This window comes from Lissotriton vulgaris, chromosome 3_2 (assembly GCF_964263255.1).
Source record: "Lissotriton vulgaris chromosome 3_2, aLisVul1.2, whole genome shotgun sequence".
Classification (NCBI taxonomy): domain Eukaryota; kingdom Metazoa; phylum Chordata; class Amphibia; order Caudata; family Salamandridae; genus Lissotriton; species Lissotriton vulgaris.
The window spans coordinates 148,209,997-148,226,320 of NC_141690.1; the positions used below are offsets into that span (position 1 = coordinate 148,209,997).

The 16,324-nt window shown below is 49.0% G+C and overlaps 1 protein-coding gene across 1 annotated transcript in view; it reads left to right on the forward strand.

The window, feature by feature from the left end:
• Positions 1-16,324, forward strand: part of EVC (EvC ciliary complex subunit 1) — a 609,121-nt gene that overhangs the window by 539,997 nt on the left and 52,800 nt on the right. The window contains exon 17 of the mRNA XM_086964104.1: positions 7,411-7,516. Within this exon, the coding sequence (XP_086820230.1) occupies positions 7,411-7,516 (106 nt within the window). The remainder of the gene's footprint in view (positions 1-7,410; positions 7,517-16,324) is intronic.

Sequence of the window (16,324 nt, forward strand, 5' to 3'; positions counted from 1 at the left end):
TCTGGTAGTATATTGGTACTGATTACTGGGGAGCTTGAGGCTTGGTAACAGGGTCTATTTATAATTCTCCAAAACTGGGCATAGTCCCTATTTTCTCCTGCCTCTCTAAGGTCTGCCCAAACTTCTTTTTGGAGAGCACTCTTTCTTCTCTTAACCTGCATTTTATAGTTCTGTCTACATCGGGCAATTTCAATCTTGTCTCTCAGGACCTTCTTTAGACTCTGCTTTAATTCTCTTAATGCCCTTGAGCAGTTCGTATCGAACCATCTTGGGGAAGGTAGTTCCTTGACAGGCCTCTTAGTGTTCAATAACCCTTCCACTATTTTGGTTAAAGATTCAAAAGCCACAACCACTCCTTTGCCCTCTATTGTGAGGTCTAGGCAAGTCTCTATGTGCCCTTTCTCTTCACACACTAACTTGATGTAAAAATCTTGCGGGTTGATCATTGTCCACCTTATGCGTCTCCCTTGGTCCGTTGGTTGAATTTCGGTAACACACCCTAGATTATTCCCCGGTAGATCTTTATAATTAATTTCTAGGGAAAGGGGATTGTGATCGCTGAAGGGACTCCACTCCGTTCTTGTTCTTATGATCTGATCTTTAGTGTAAGCAGAGATCATTATGAAGTCTATTATAGACCCACAGCCTCTCCCTTTAAATGTGGGTATGGGAGTCTCCCCTGCTTTCAAAGCAACCAAATCCATAGTGTGGGTGAGCGCAAAGTTGTCTAAAAGCTTCATCAACAGTGCGCCCTCTTTATTATGTTCAAAGTGGGGACACTTTTCTAAAGGACAAGTAGACCAATCAGGAGAGATGGGGAATAGCTTGGGGCATAGTTGACAATTAAAGTCACCCATCAGCAGGACAGTTAGTTCAGGCCCCTTCTTCCTTAGATCTATTTCCTCATTTATCCTACCCTCAAGCTCTAGTAATATAGGAAAGTTCCTGTTAACTGGGCCCGAGTTATAAAAGTTTAGAAATAGTAGTTTCTGCCCATGCCCCTGGAGTGAGACTGCTTGTAATGTATCTGAAGCCCAGTCTGGCTGTGACCAAGTACCCTTTAGGTCTAAATCTACATATATCGCTAGGCCTCCTTTTGCTCTCCCAGATTTCGCCTCTTTGGCAGGTCTGAAGAAACATTTGTAACCCTCCAGTTGGCAGGGGTCAGAATCTCACGCCCATGTTTCTTGGAGAGCTATAATATGAAAGCCCCTTATAAATTCTTTCCACTCCTTGCTCTTGAGTTTAGCTTCCAGGCCTGCTATATTCCAAGATAGCACAGTCAATCCGGCCCTGTTCTCTTTCCTACTCTCTGTGCTGGGTTCCTTTGTTCTACCCTCACCCACTACTATTGGCTCTATAGCATTTTCAGTCTCCTTCCAGTGTTTAGAGGGTTCTTCTAGCCTCAAGATTTGCTCGTTCCCGACACCCAGACGACTACCCTCTATTACAAAACATGGGCATTCGCTGGGAGCTAAGGATGTTACAGGGTTATTTTCCGTCAGGGTGAGTCAATCATTATCCTCAAGCGACTGTAAAGGGGCAAATCTGTTTCTCCACTGGGAGTAATCTCGTGGAGGTAAGAACTGGTCAGGGTAGTATGTGGGTCTTGCTCTTTGTATGCATTGAGGTCTTCCAGAGTTCCACCCACCATCATCAGCACAATTGATATTCCAACTCCTTGGGTAAAAGTACCCAAGTGGGAGTGCACAAATTGTGCTAGTTTGATTCCTGTTGGAGTTCTTCAGGATATACTCCACCAGTCTAATGTCTCTGAAATTTGCAACTATGCAGTCCCCTCTTATATCCTTTTTCCTTCCGCCAAGCCAATTCACTCTTCTTACATGCACTATCTCTCCTCTGTCCCCCTTATTTAAGGGTCTATGTATATTCAGCCACTTGGAGATTTTCGCATGTAATTGGGAGTGTGATTCTTTGTCTGTGGCCCTAATTTCTAGTACCCCTGCGAAGATTATTACAAATGGGCTGGCCTCTGGGGGTAGATTTATATGTGGGGGGGGGGGGATGTCTGTAGTGAAAAAAGGGTCAGAATCCATATAGGAGGGACTGAGATTCCCATTTCTTTGAAAAGAATCTTCCTGTCTCCATTGCATTAGTGGTTGTAGAGGGGCTTTGTCCATATTTTTAGAACTCGTGTGTCCCCCTCTCTGTTCGTTATTAGATCCCCCTCTTGGATCTTGGGGAATTTTTGGTGCCTCATGGATCTGGGCAATTGTATGTTGGGTATGACTAACACAGTTATTATTTGACGATATATTTTTGTCAACATTGTCCTTGGTGACCACATCATTTGGTTGGTTAGAGCCAGTAGGGGGTTTCTTGAAAGTGTGTTCTATTACCTTACTTTGTTTAGACAACTCACACGCTATTTTGTCCACCTTGCTTATAATGGGTTTTAGCTGCGCAGTTATGAAGGATTCTAGATGTTTTTTGAGATCTCCTAGGACTACCTCAATCCATCCTGGAGGATTTGTGTCTGTATGGGTGTTATCTTCTACTAGGATGGCCTCTTGCCTACATTTTGAACGGCTGCCTCCTGCAAGTAATTTCCTTTGTCTCTGTGGTCCCTTAGTCCTCCCCTGGCGTTTTAGTTTTCTCTGAGGGGTCATTTCACTACGCTCAGAAATTTCCATCCCCGGAGATTGGGCGCAGGGAACATCCTCAATTTGATTATTTGGTGAGGTCACATTCCCTATCATAATTGGGCTATCAGCAAGTGATGGATCTCTAGAGGGTGTTAGAGTAGCTGCATTGAGATTAGGTGAGGAGGATAAGCTCCTTTCCATACGTTCTATTTCCCCCGTGACCTTCTTTAACATTAGATCAATTGCGGTGGGTTTTTTCCCTTTATTTGGGGCTGACTCTTTCGTTACCGCTAGCGTTTGTTTGGGGTTTCACTATTGCGGGTTTTACTCATAACAGAGCGTGTTTTAGGGTGATTAGACATTTTAAAACCTAATACTTATCCACTATTACTCCCCCAGATTCAAATCGTTATACTAGGTATACTAAATTACCCAGTAACCCCACAATTAACAAATAACTAAACAGACTTAGTTCCCTAGCCCCCCTCTTCCTGCAAAAGCAAAATAGAGCTCATAAATTTTGTTAGTAGACTGAGAAAACAGTTGACCAGTCCAGAACCTCAAATAGCAGTACCTGAGTCAATAGATCCAAGTCCAAAGAAACCAAGCGGGGTGGCCCGTCCCGTCCCTGGTCGTCCCCGGACGGCCACAGACGGCCCGCCCTTTGCCCGGGCTTCTCCCAGGCTGCTCCCACGCGCGACTCGCGAGGCGAGAGGTGTTCCGGTTACTTGTAGCGCCTCCGGTCGCGCTTCCGTGGTCAGGAGTGCGTGACACACCCCCAAGCCTGCCGGAAATTGAGGTTTAGCTGCAGGCGAGTGGTAGGACCAGCCGTTCCCCTCACGGCATCCGGTGGCATCCGATTGCGTGTGCTGTGCAGTTTCCCTCACGGCTGCAAGGTCAGTTCTGTGCCCCCTGGAGCTCGCAGTGCTCCGGTTACTTGTAGCGCCTCCGGGCGCGCTTCCGTGGTCAGGAGTGCGCGACACGCCCCCAAGCCTGCCGAGAATTGTGGTTTAGCTGCAGGCGAGTGGTAGGACCAGTCGTTCCCCACACGGCGTCCGGTGGCGTCCGATTGCGTGTGCTGTGCCGTTTCCTCTCACGGCTGCAAGGTCAGTTCTGTGCCCAAAGGACCTGACATATCCAGTAATCGATCCCGACACATTTTAAGGCCTTTATCCAAGCCTTTCCTTCGATCCCGAGATCCTTTGCTAATAAATGCAACTATTTTTGCATCCAATTCAGGCGTCACCATCAATTTATTTGCCGAACAAGGTCTCAGGCATTCAGATCGTAATCGTAGTCTGACCTCTTTTGGAATCACCATTCTTTAGCTCACTCAGCCACCCCAGTTCAGACATGGCCATATGCAAATCAGTATGACCCTGTGCCTCATGGGAACAGTCCAGCCCGAACTACCAAGCCATGTCTTCCCTGGACCGGAAACAAGCATCCTGGGACCGGTTTCGGATTCATAATCCTCATCAGCCAGGCTATCTTGAATCCAGTGGCCAAGTGAGCAAGAGACTCACGCCTGAGCATACCCTACCAACTTAGGGCGAACAAAGCGAAACAAAAGGGGAGGATGGACGGAGCGTTTGAGCAAATCAAACATTCCCCCCCAGTCAACTGATCTGGGTTTAATCCATCACCATTTTTTAACTCACTCAGCCACCCCAGCTCAGACATGGTCATATGCAAATCAGTCTAACCCTGTGCCTCATGGGCACAGTCCAGCCCGAACTACCAAACCATGTCTTCCCTGGACCAGAAACAAGAATCCTGGGACCGGTTTCGGATTCATAATCCTCATCAGCTGGGCTATCTTGAATCCAGGGGCCAAGTGAGCAAGGGACTCACGTCTGAGCATACCCTACGAACTTAGGGTGAACAAAGCGAAACAAAAGGGGTTGATGGACGGAAGCTTGTTTCCGGTCCAGGGAAGGCATGGCTTGGCAGTTCAGGCTGGACTGTTCCCATGAGGCACAGGGTCAGACTGATTTGCATATGGCCATGTCTGAACTGGGGTGGCAGAGTGGGCTAAAGAACGGTGATGGATTTAACCCAGATCTGTTGACTGGGTGTGAGTGTTTGATTGGTTCAGATGCTCCGACCATCATCACCCCCTTTTGTACCACTTTGTTCGCCATATGTTGGCAGGGTATGCTCAGACGTGAGTCCCTTGCTCACTTTGCCACTGGATTCAAGCAGGCCGGGCTGAAGACGGCTGAAATGCCAGAAACCGGTCCTCAGAAGCTTGTTTCCAGGGAAGGTATGGCTTGGCAGTTCGGGCTGGACTGTTCCCATGAGGCACAGGGTCAGACTGATTTGCGTATGGCCATGACTGAACTGGGGTGGCAGAGTGGGCTAAAGAACGGTGATGGATTTAACCCAGATCTGTTGACTGGGTGTGAGTGTTTGATTGGTTCAGATGCTCTGTCCATCCTCACCCCCTTTGGTGCCACTTTGTTCGCCATATGTTGGCAGGGTATGCTCAGATGTGAGTCCCTTGCTCACTTTGCCACTGGATTCGAGCAAGTCGGGCTGAAGACGGCTGAAATGCCAGAAACCGGTCCTCGGAAGCTTGTTTCCGGTCCAGGGAAGACATGGCTTGGCAGTTCAAGCTGGACTGTTCCCATGAGGCACAGGGTCAGACTGATTTGCGTATGGCCATGTCTGAACTGGGGTGGCAGAGTGGGCTAAAGAACGCTGATGGATTTAACCCAGATCTGTTGACTGTGTGCGCGTGTTTGATTGGTTCAGATGCTCCGTCCATCATCACACTCTTTTGTACCACTTTGTTCACCATATGAACTGTGATGGATTTAACCCAGATCTGTTGACTGGGTGTGAGTGTTTGATTGGTTCAGATGCTCCGTCCATCATCACCCCCTTTTGTACCACTTTTGTTCGCCATATGTTGGCATGGTATGCTCAGACGTGAGTCCCTTGCTCACTTTGCCACTGGACTCAAGCAAGCCGGGCTGAAGACGGCTGAAATGCCAGAAACCGGTCCTCGGAAGCTTGTTTCCGGACCTGGGAAGGCATGGCTTGGCAGTTCGGGCTGGACTGTTCCCATGAGGCACAGGGTCAGACTGATTTGCATATGGCCATGTCTGAACTGGGGTGGCAGAGTGGGCTAAAGAACGGTGATGGATTTAACCCAGATCTGTTGACTGGGTGTGAGTGTTTGATTGGTTCAGATGCTCCGTCCATCATCAACCCCTTTTGTACCACTTTTGTTCGCCATATGTTGGCAGGGTATGCTCAGACGTGAGTCCCTTGCTCACTTTGCAACTGGATTCAAGCAAGCCCGGCTTTAAGACGGCTGAAATGCCAGAAACCGGTCCTCGGAAGCTTGTTTCCGGTCCAGGGAAGGCATGGCTTGGCAGTTCGGGCTGGACTGTTCCCATGAGGCACAGGGTCAGACTGATTTGCATATGGCCATGCCTGAACTGAGGTGGCAGAATGGGCTAAAGAACGGTGATGGATTTAACCCAGATCTGTTGACTAGGTGTGAGTGTTTGATTGGTTCAGATGCTCCATCCATCATCACCCCCTTTTGTACCACATGTACTTACAGGCACATTCCAGGGGTGCAACAGGTATCCTTTGGACACCCTGGCACCCTTGGATTGCGATTCTCAAATTGCGATTTTCTCATAGAAATTTGAGAATGTATCCCCATTCTTGGCTCATAGGAATTAATGGGACACTCATTCCTTGATTGCGATTCGCAATTTGCTAATCGCAATTAAGGAATTTTTGAGATTCGCAAAAAAATTGTGAATTTTTACCTACATTCCATTTTGCAATTCTCAAATAGTGATTCCTTAAACATCGCTATTTGAAAATCGCAAAATGTGAATTACCTACATATGCCCCTTTGCACGATTTTCTTCTTTTCAGATGGGTATAATGGCCAGGCATTCTGGAGTGGACTAGGTGTCCCTTTCAGGTTTGGTAGAAATATTGGCGCAGAACTAAGTGCCTTGTAACAACCAATTGTCACATTTATGATTTAGGCAACTTGAGTAAAAGGAAAGCATATAGAGTCAACCCTTATCTGCCGCCGAAGGCATTTCTTCTCACCCAGCTGCATTGGCTTCTACTGAAGCAGAAAATGTCCTTCAAGTCTGCATTCTTTTATCAAACCTTATGTTCCATCTAGGAATTAAGATCCACTGGTGCCATGCTGACTGCATCCCTAAAGTGAAAAAAGTGAAAAGAACTCCCATCGGTGGCAGCTCTTTTAGCTATCAAGCACTCAGACTGCAACTCTCTATCTCTTTCAGTCCATCAGACTCCTTGGAATCGAAAAAGTTAAACATCTGGTTGTTCAGATTGCGCTGATTCTGCGGGAACGGAGGTGCACTTGGCCTGCGGCAGTTTGGACCTTAGCACTGAGACACTTTGTTTCGAAGTAGCTATGTATTGTTCAAGTTTTACTATAATTGTTTCTGCCTAGCAACCTAAAGAAAGCCTCATGAATGTCTCATATTCAGTACAATGTTAGCTTCATATGCACAACCTGCACTTCCAGAGCAAACAGCATTGGCCTCATTCACAAACTGCATTCTCACTTGTGGCAGAGGCCCCGCAGTCATGGAGGAGTCTCCGCACTTAGGTGGATCCTTCGCACTTTGTGGAGATTCCGCCCGAGTGCAGAGACTCCTCCATGACTGAGGCGCCTCCACCACAAGTGTGGACGCCCTGTGTGGATCAGGTCCAAGCTGTTTAACAAATATCATGATGTTGAAATCTTACTCTGCTGTGCCGTGGCTGTTATTGAAATATATTTCTTTTATAGAAAAGGCTCTAGACAACAAGAGGAGAAAAAAGAGAGAGGCAAACGACCAGAACATGAAACAGAAGATCGGTGGACCTCTGACTGCAACATCTGGACTTCAGCACAAGTAAGCACAAAGGGAAATTGTACCTTTTGAGCTCTTTCAGAAATACCTCCAAGAGGCTGGGCTGGGAGGAGTGTGCGCTTCCTAATTTCAAGTACAAAAACAGGTAATATAACTAGCTCTTCCTATAAATACTAGTGGGAAAACTGTCTATTGATGGCGCAAAACAAGGGGTACTGGCTATCTGGGTGCTTGCCAATCTGCATTTTCAGTGTGACAATCGCAGCAATAAGGCTATTTGAAACTAACTGTAATTATGAAATAGGTTGCTGCATTTTTCATTTTCAGCATTTCAAAACCAGTGCGAAAACATTCAAGACAACTTTTCGGAAGTGATAGCCTATTTACAAAATACCTTCTGAACAGGTTGGAGGAGCCTCCTGTGTAGAGAAAAAAAGAGTTTGGTTTACCCAGTCCTGCATTACTAACAATCACCAACACAAGCATTCCAGAATTTTCCTTTGTTTGCTGGTGTCTACTTGGGTTTTGTGATGTATTGTGACATCATTCACCAGATGGGCCTTTGAAATCTGTTGAACTTTTTGGGGCCTGTTTACGTTCGTACTTTTTGTCATAAATATGTGTTTACGTCAAGAAATACCTCATTTAGAAATGTTGTCAGGAATTTGTAAAACAATTCTTTGCAGGCATGTATTGATTTACTAATATAAGTGTGTCTGCTATTAGAAAAATCTTCAGTACTAAATACCATGGAAAGGGGTGGAAATTGTGCAACACAAGTCATGGTTAGCCTAAATTGTTTGTGAACGTCCTCAACGTGCTCAATTTGTAAAAACAGTAAGTGTCATGGACCATAAGAATGGCTTCGGTGGCAGGTATTAGTCATTTTTAATGTGTAGTTTATTAATAAACAACTGTTGTGCTAATTTCTAAATTAGGCAAACAGCACCACCATGTGGCATACATTCCGATGTTAACAACTGCTGGTGGCTAGTCCCGGAAACCACCAGCTCAGATTAAGCACTTACCCTCAAAAGTGCAGTTGTCCGCATTCACAAACTGAAATCTAACCCCTTCCCATAATGGAAATGATTTTATTGTAACTCACTTTCTATTACGAGAAGGGGAGCGTTTCATCCCAGGTGTGCTGAAGGTGTAGGGAAATGACTTCCTACAATGAGAAAAACGTTTGCCATGGGATTAAAAAAAGTTCAATTTTTCAAAGTAAGCTGTAGTCCGTCTGTGCATAATTCAACGCCATGTGCAATTAGGCACAATGGAAATGTTATGTTATGTTATAAAGTTATTTATATATCGCGCAGTGCTACTCGAGAGTGTCCTGGCGCGTAGGGGAAACAGTAAACAAGAGAGGCAGGAGGGACTAAATGGACTGTTTAAACAGATGAGTTTTTAGCCTTTTTTTAAATGTAGACAGTTCCTTGAAATAGTTGCCCATGGAACATGTCCTGTTAGAAATGGGGTGTCTAGATGGTAGGTACCTTTGTCCAAGTAGGAATCCTTCTTCCTAGTCGGGGTAAGGGATATACACTCCTAAAATAACCTCTGCTCACCCCCTTATTAGCTTGGCACGAGCAGACAGGCAAATCTCAGAGGCAGTGTGTAAAGCTTTTGTGAACACATACAGTAATACAGTGAAAACTCTACAAATGGACACCACACCAGTTTAGAAAAATAAATAATCTTAATCTAAACCAAACAAGACCAAAACGACAAAAATCCACACTACAGTAATACAAATATGACTTTCAAATGGTAGAAATAGTTCAGTTGAAAGCAAATTGCAGATCCAACACTTTTCACACTAAGTTGCTTGGATGCGTCACGCACAAAAACAAAAAGGATTGCATTTTATATGTACCCGGCATAGTTTGATGGTGGCTGTGAGCTTAGAAGCGTTACCGTCATTTAGTTAGTATTTGTCATTGGTGTCATTGGTGCGTGTACCCCTGCGCTAGTACCACAAGTGTACAGTTGCTGGCTAGGTCCATCCACTCAGGATCTCCTCTGCATCCCTGCGGCCCACCACCCCTGCACACCCTTCCGCCTCCCCGCTCCCGCCTCCCAGCTGCTTCTCCTTCCCAAGCCACCTCATATGCAGGACGAGAAGCAGCCGCGCAGTGGATGCACGGCTGGTGCACCACGCCCAACTGCGCCTGGACCACGCCCAGCGCCAGAACCCCTGGACCCCGCGAACACCACAACACCAGGATCTACTACGACGCCAGCACCCTCCACGCACTCAACGACGGCCGAAACCACACTTGCTTCCAGGCCGCCCCGAAACGGACCCACAGAGCCTTCTCCTGCCACACCTGCAGCTTCACCTGCGACAGAACCACCAAACCTCCAAGGACTGGACCCAACCACCTCCACTGCATACTCCTCAACACCTGCTCCACACGCAAACACGCGGTCAAGCTCTGGGATCTGCTCCACACCTCCGCCCCAGAAGTGTCCTTCCTGACCGAGACCTGGTGGAACGACTCCTCTGCGCCCGACATCACCATAGCCATCCCGGATGGCTCCAAGATCCCCCGCAGGGATCGTGCCAACGGAATCGGAGGAGGAATAGCCATCGTCCACAAGTCCACCCTCAAGGTCGCCACCCAATCAGATGACACCCTCAACACCGCTGAATACCTGCATTTCCGGATCTACACCAACCCCAGCACCACCCTCAGAGGAACACTCATCTACAGACCCCCGGACCCTGGGCTCATTTCAGCGACTCCATCGCCGACCTCACCAGCACCCACACACTCGCCTCCACGGACTACATCCTCCTCGGGGACCTGAACTTCCACCTCGAGAACAACATCAACACCAACTCCGCCACCCTGATCGACAACCTCGCCAACCTGGGCCTCAGACAACTCGTCACTGCACCCACCCATGCCGCCGGCCACACACTGGATCCTGTCTTCTCCACATGCTCCCAAGTCGCCTTCGACCACACCACCGAAATCCATTGGACCGACCACCGCTGCATCCATTTCACCTTCAAGAAACCAACCACACACAACCGCACCCAACAGCTGCCTCACCGCTGCTGGAGCAAAGTCACCGAAGACCAGCTGATCACCTCCCTTGCCAAGAACCCACCCACCGACCCCACCAACCCAGATGCCGCAGCCCGAAACCTCAGACAGTAGATCGACGACTGCGCCAACACCCTCGCCCTGCTCAAGAAACCCTCCAACAGCCACACCAACAAGAGAGCCACCTGGTTCACCGACGAGCTCCAGACCTCTAAACACGCATGCCGGAAAGTGGAGAAGATATGGCTCTACAAACGCACACCGGACAACCACGCAGCCCACAAGGACGCCACCCGCAGACAGCACCACCTCAACAGATTAGCCAAGAGATCCTCCTTCAAAGACCGCTTGGATAACAACACACAAAACAGCAAAAAACTCTGAAGCATCGTAAAGGAACTCTCCAATCCCAGCGCCAACGCCAAAGACATCCCGTTCTCACAAGAACCATGCGTCTCACTAGCCATCTTCTTCCACCGCAAGATAGATAACATGCACGACAGCTTCAACACCACAACCGCCCTGACTACGCCAGACTCCACCTCCCCTGTGAACACCACCAGCGCCAACCATCTGACTTCCTGGTCCAACGTCAACACCGACGAGACACGAAAGGTCATGAACTCCATTCACTCAGGATCTCCATCTGACCCGTGCCCACACCACATATTCAAGAAAGCAGATGCAGCTATTGCACCCCAACTATGGAAGGTCATCAACATCTCCTTTGAAACAGCAACATTCCCGGAAAGGTGGAAGCACGCCAAAATCAACGCCCTCTACAAGAAGCCCCAAGCAGACCCCAAGGAACTCAAGAACTTCCGGCCCATCTCCCTGTTCCCGTTCCCGGCAAAGGTCATCGAGAAAATCATCAACATGCAACTGCCCGGCACCTGCAAGACAACAACATCTTGGACCCGTCCCAGTCCGGATTCAGACGAAACCACAGCACTGAGACAACCCTCATCGCTGCCACAGATGGCATCAGGCACCAACTAGACAACAGTGAAACATCAGCCCTCATCCTCCTGGACCTGTCAGTCGCCTTCGACACGGTCTGCCATCGCACTCTAAAGACACGCTTCCGGAATCCAAGAGTAGGTCCTTGACTGGACCACGTCCTTCCTCACCGGAAGAACCCAGAGTGTCCACCTCCCACCCTTCCGATCCGAAGCCACTGACATCATCTGCGGCGTCCCCCAAGGCTCATCCTTTAGCCCGCGCTGTTCAATGTCTACATGGCCCCCCTCGCACTAGTGGCCCACCATCACGACCTCAGCATCATCTCCTACACCGACGACACCCAGCTCATCCTCTCCCTCAACAAGGACCCACACTCCGCCAAAACCAACCTCCACGAGGGAATGAAGGCCGTCGCCGACTGGATGAGGAGCAGCCGTCTGAAGCTGAACTTGGACAAGACTGAGGTCTTCATTCTCGGATTCACCCCCTCAGCCTGGGACGACTCCTGGTGGCCGACCACACTGGGAACAACACCAACACCCACCGAACATGCATGCAATCTATGATTCATCCTTGACTCCTCCCTCTCCATGTCTAAGCAGGTCAACGCCATCTCCTCCTCCTGCTACAACACCCTCCGCATGCTCCGCAGGATCTACAAGTGGATCCCGACCAAAACAAGATCAACGGTGACACAGGCCCTCGTCAGCAGCAGACTGGACTACGGCAATGCACTCTACGCAGGAATCCCAGCCAAACACCTACGACGACTACAACGCATTCAAAACGCCTCCGCCCGACTCATCGTCAACATTCCTCCCCGCAGCCACGTCACCCCCACACCTGAGAGACCTACACTGGTTCCCCGTCGACAAGAAGATCACCTTCAAACTCCTCACCCATGCACACAAAGCACTCCACAACGCCCGACCAGCCTACCTGAACAGCAGACTCAGCTTCCATATCCCCACCCACCAGCTCCGCTCCGCCAATCTCGCCGCTGTTCCCCCCCATCCAACGAACGACCTCCGGTGGCAGATCCTTCTCCTACCTCGCCGCCAAGACCTGGAACACCCTCCCTACCCACATACAGCAGACCCAAGACCTACTCACTTTCAGAAGACTCCTCAAGACCTGGCTCTTCGTGCTGTAGCAGCAACACCCCTCCCCTCACCGCCTTGGGACACTCACGGGTAAGTAGCGCGCTTTACAAGTACTCTGATTGATTGATTGATTGATTGATTTATTGATTGATTGATAGGTGATGTGGCGTACACGCAGTCGCAGCACATGTTTATGGGGTCTACCTATAGGTTACTCAGCAGTCCCCCACATCTCCACCCGCGTTCTGCTGCAACTCAGCCAAAAGCACGTCCCAATATGTTGCCAAAGGAACCTGGCACAGACCCAAGGTTTCCTCATGCCGAATGGCAAAGCTTTCCGCTTTGTCCATGGTAGTAATGAGTTACGCCACGCTTGTGCATGCGGGGGATCTGGTGCACTCTCCTTTTAGTTATCAACCTCTTGGCTACCACAATTCCTAGGTCTAGGAACCTGGATGTTACTTTGGTGTTGAGTGTTCTACGAATTTTGTGTAGTAAATGTGTTGGACAATTGAAAGGCAGGTGAGTCCATGTGTAGGCGTATAACACAGTGGCTACTTCACTCCATTATGTGCCGATCCGAGCGCAGCTCCAGAGCATGTGTATCAGATCAGCTCCCAGTTCAGCGCATCTCGGACATGCTGCGTCCTCACGATTGAAATACCGATAGATTTCGGCAGGTGTGAGATTCGGCCTGTGGATTATGTATAACTGGATTTGTCGGAACCGCAGGTTCCTGGGGATACATATTGGACTCTCTAGTACCAAAGTCCACTCCTTGTCTGCGAACTGGCAAACTAGGTCTTGCTCCCAGTTGTGGCAGAGTGAATCCAGGCTTACCGCTGCGTGGGTTCCGAGGCAGCGACCCAACATGTGAGGTGCCCACCCTGTACCATAACCTGTAAGTATTGCATGGTGATGTCATTCCATTTGTCCGTGAGGGTGGCTGTCAGTGAGCGGTGTATTAGAAGCAGCCCTGGTGGGAGCCCCTCTTCCTCTACTAAAGATGTGTATGGTATTAGTGTCTCCTCTTGATATAGATCTCCAAGTGTTTGGATGCCCCTCTCTTGCCATCCCCTGATTGTCTGTGCTGTAAACACTGCCTGACCACTGGGGGACCCCTCTAAGTGTATCACCGATACGTAAGGAATAATGCACAGAGTTAAATAAAGACTCCTGCGAAAGCATTTGTATGCCATGGTAAGTAACAGGGGTTCTGGGGGACTAGTCTTCGCACTGGGGTTAAAGTGTCTGACATCTGTTCCCGCAGGTAGGGGGTTGTGTGGTTGCTCTGTCAGCACGATACCAATCTGGCAGCCACCGTGCTACTCACAGCAGCTGAGTTGCTAAATAGTAGTGTTCGAAACATGGAGGGGCTGCCAAACGCCCTTGGTCCTTTGGTAAGTACAGATTTTTTTGTGTCACTTTGTGCTAGCGATGTCCCAGAGGAAGTCTCTTACCTGCTTCTCAAATGTGGCAAAGAAGGAAGCTGGGCTATATACAGGTAGGTTTGTGAAATAGTATAAGAGCCATGGAAGGATTACCATTTTAGCTAGTGCCACTCTACCCGTTACGACAAGTGGAAGTGTGCCCCAAAACTGCCATCAGTGCCTTTCCTAGGTTCCCATCAAATAGGTCTCACTGCTGGCGGTAGATCCGAATGCCCAGGTAGCTGAATGTGTCTTCTCTCCACTGTACTTTTCTGTCATTGATGGTGAGGTCCGGTTCGCGGTGCCCAGCATTGAACTAATATATGCAGAACTTCGACGTTTACATTTAGCCCAGAGAGTGTGGCAAAGTCCTGCAATAATTGCGCCAGTTGGCTAGGGATCTTCTATATGTCCCTAATGTAGATGAGAAGATCATCGGCAAAGAGCGATTCCTGGTGTGTGGCATCTCCCAGTTGGGTATGTGTTGCCTCTGCTAGTGGCTCTATTGGGGTGCGAAGAGAAGGGGCGACATAGGGCACCCTTGCCTTGTTCCTCTTTGTACTGAAATAGCATTGGAGATATAGGGGCCCATTTTGACCCTGACAGGGGGGCAAGTATAAAGCAGTTGCGCTAATTGAAGGAACCCCACATTCTAAGGAGTTGAAGGACTTCCCCAAGTCTAATATAAGACATCTGGCCCTCGTCCACTCCTGTATAGCATCTGTCGCCACTCTTAAAAAGTGCTGCAAATTGAAGGAAGTGCTATGAGATGGTACAAAGCCATTCTGGTCTCTGTGAACCAGTGTGGGGACCACCTGTGTTAATCTGTCTGCCAACACCTTTGAAAATATTTTGGAGTCTGTGTTGAGCAGGGCGAGGGGTCTATATGAACCCATCTCCATTGGGTCTTTATCAGGCTTTAATAAATGCACCAGATGTGCAAGAGGGGAAGTTTTTGCCTCTCTACAGCGGTGATATATAGAGTGTGGAGCCATTGCATAAGGTACGCCTTATAATATTCTGCCGGCAAGCCATCCGGCCCTGGTGAATTCCCCGAGGCTAGGGACTTCAAGGCATCTCCGATCTCCTCTAACGAGACCTGCTCATTAAGCGTTTCCTTATATTCTTTCGCCACTGCAGGCAGTTGTAGGGAGCCCAGAAACCTTTCCAGACTCTGCTCGTTACAGCACCTCTGGGACTGATATAGTTAAGTATAATGCTGCATCATGGCATGTGGAGTAGTGTGGCTCACTGGTTAGAGGCGGCAGAACCAGAGCAGAGGTCGGCCCGGGACCAGGATTCAATTCCCGACGCGGCAGGGTGTTGGGCCAATGTCAGCGGGCTCGATAAATCTCGCCTTCGGTGCCACTCTAACCATGGGTCCCACTCAGCAACTCTGGGCAATAGCTTGCTTAATCTCCACAAACGGCCCCATCAAAGCCGGGGATGCCTGGCTTCACCTTGGGGGTGCCCAATAGGGACCATCTCACAGGGAAAGCCCGGACGGGTTCCCCGGCGTTAATCAGCGCCAGGAAACCTACAGGTAGCAGTGCGCTTTACAAGCTCAAATACATTTACATTTACATGGCCCTAGGCATTTTGCATTGCGCTTATAGCACAAGCCCTGTGGCTGTCTGTAGAGCAGTTAGCCTGCCCGGGGAGCCGTGGCATGGGTAGAGGCTGTGTGTGCAGTGTAGTTGTGACATCAGAGGTGCTCTAGCAGCTCAGCATGCTCCGCACGTGGTATTTCCCGGCGCTTTGGGTCTCTGCCCGTCCCTTCCCCCTCCTGCTCGTACCGTAGTAATTGAGACTCTATTTTTGTAAGTAAGGCAGACAATTGTTTGTGGATGTTCCACATGGCTCCCATGCAGTGCCCTCTAATCCTTATTTTGAATGCCTCCCAATCTATCGGCGCACTGCTGGCCGTATCTTCATTTGTTTCAAAATATGCAAGAGTTGCTGTCCCCAGAGGCAAGCGGAATCATGGGTTCTCCAGTGCAGTAGTCTGGAGTCACCACATGGGTATTGGGGAGTGATCTGCTTCCCACCATAGCTGCATCCACAGGGGGTTATGATCGGAATGGGTCCGGCCTAGGTACTCTATCTTGTTGACTAGTGGAAGTAATGACTGTGAGCCCACCAACCTGTCAAGTCACACATGAAGCCCATGTACTGCAGAATAGTGTGAATAAACCTGTGTCCTGGGGATTAAAGGGGTGCCATGTATCTAGCAATGCCTAATGCGCAAGCCAGTCCGTGAGGGCTTGCGAATTGGATGCGGCAGGGTTCTATTGA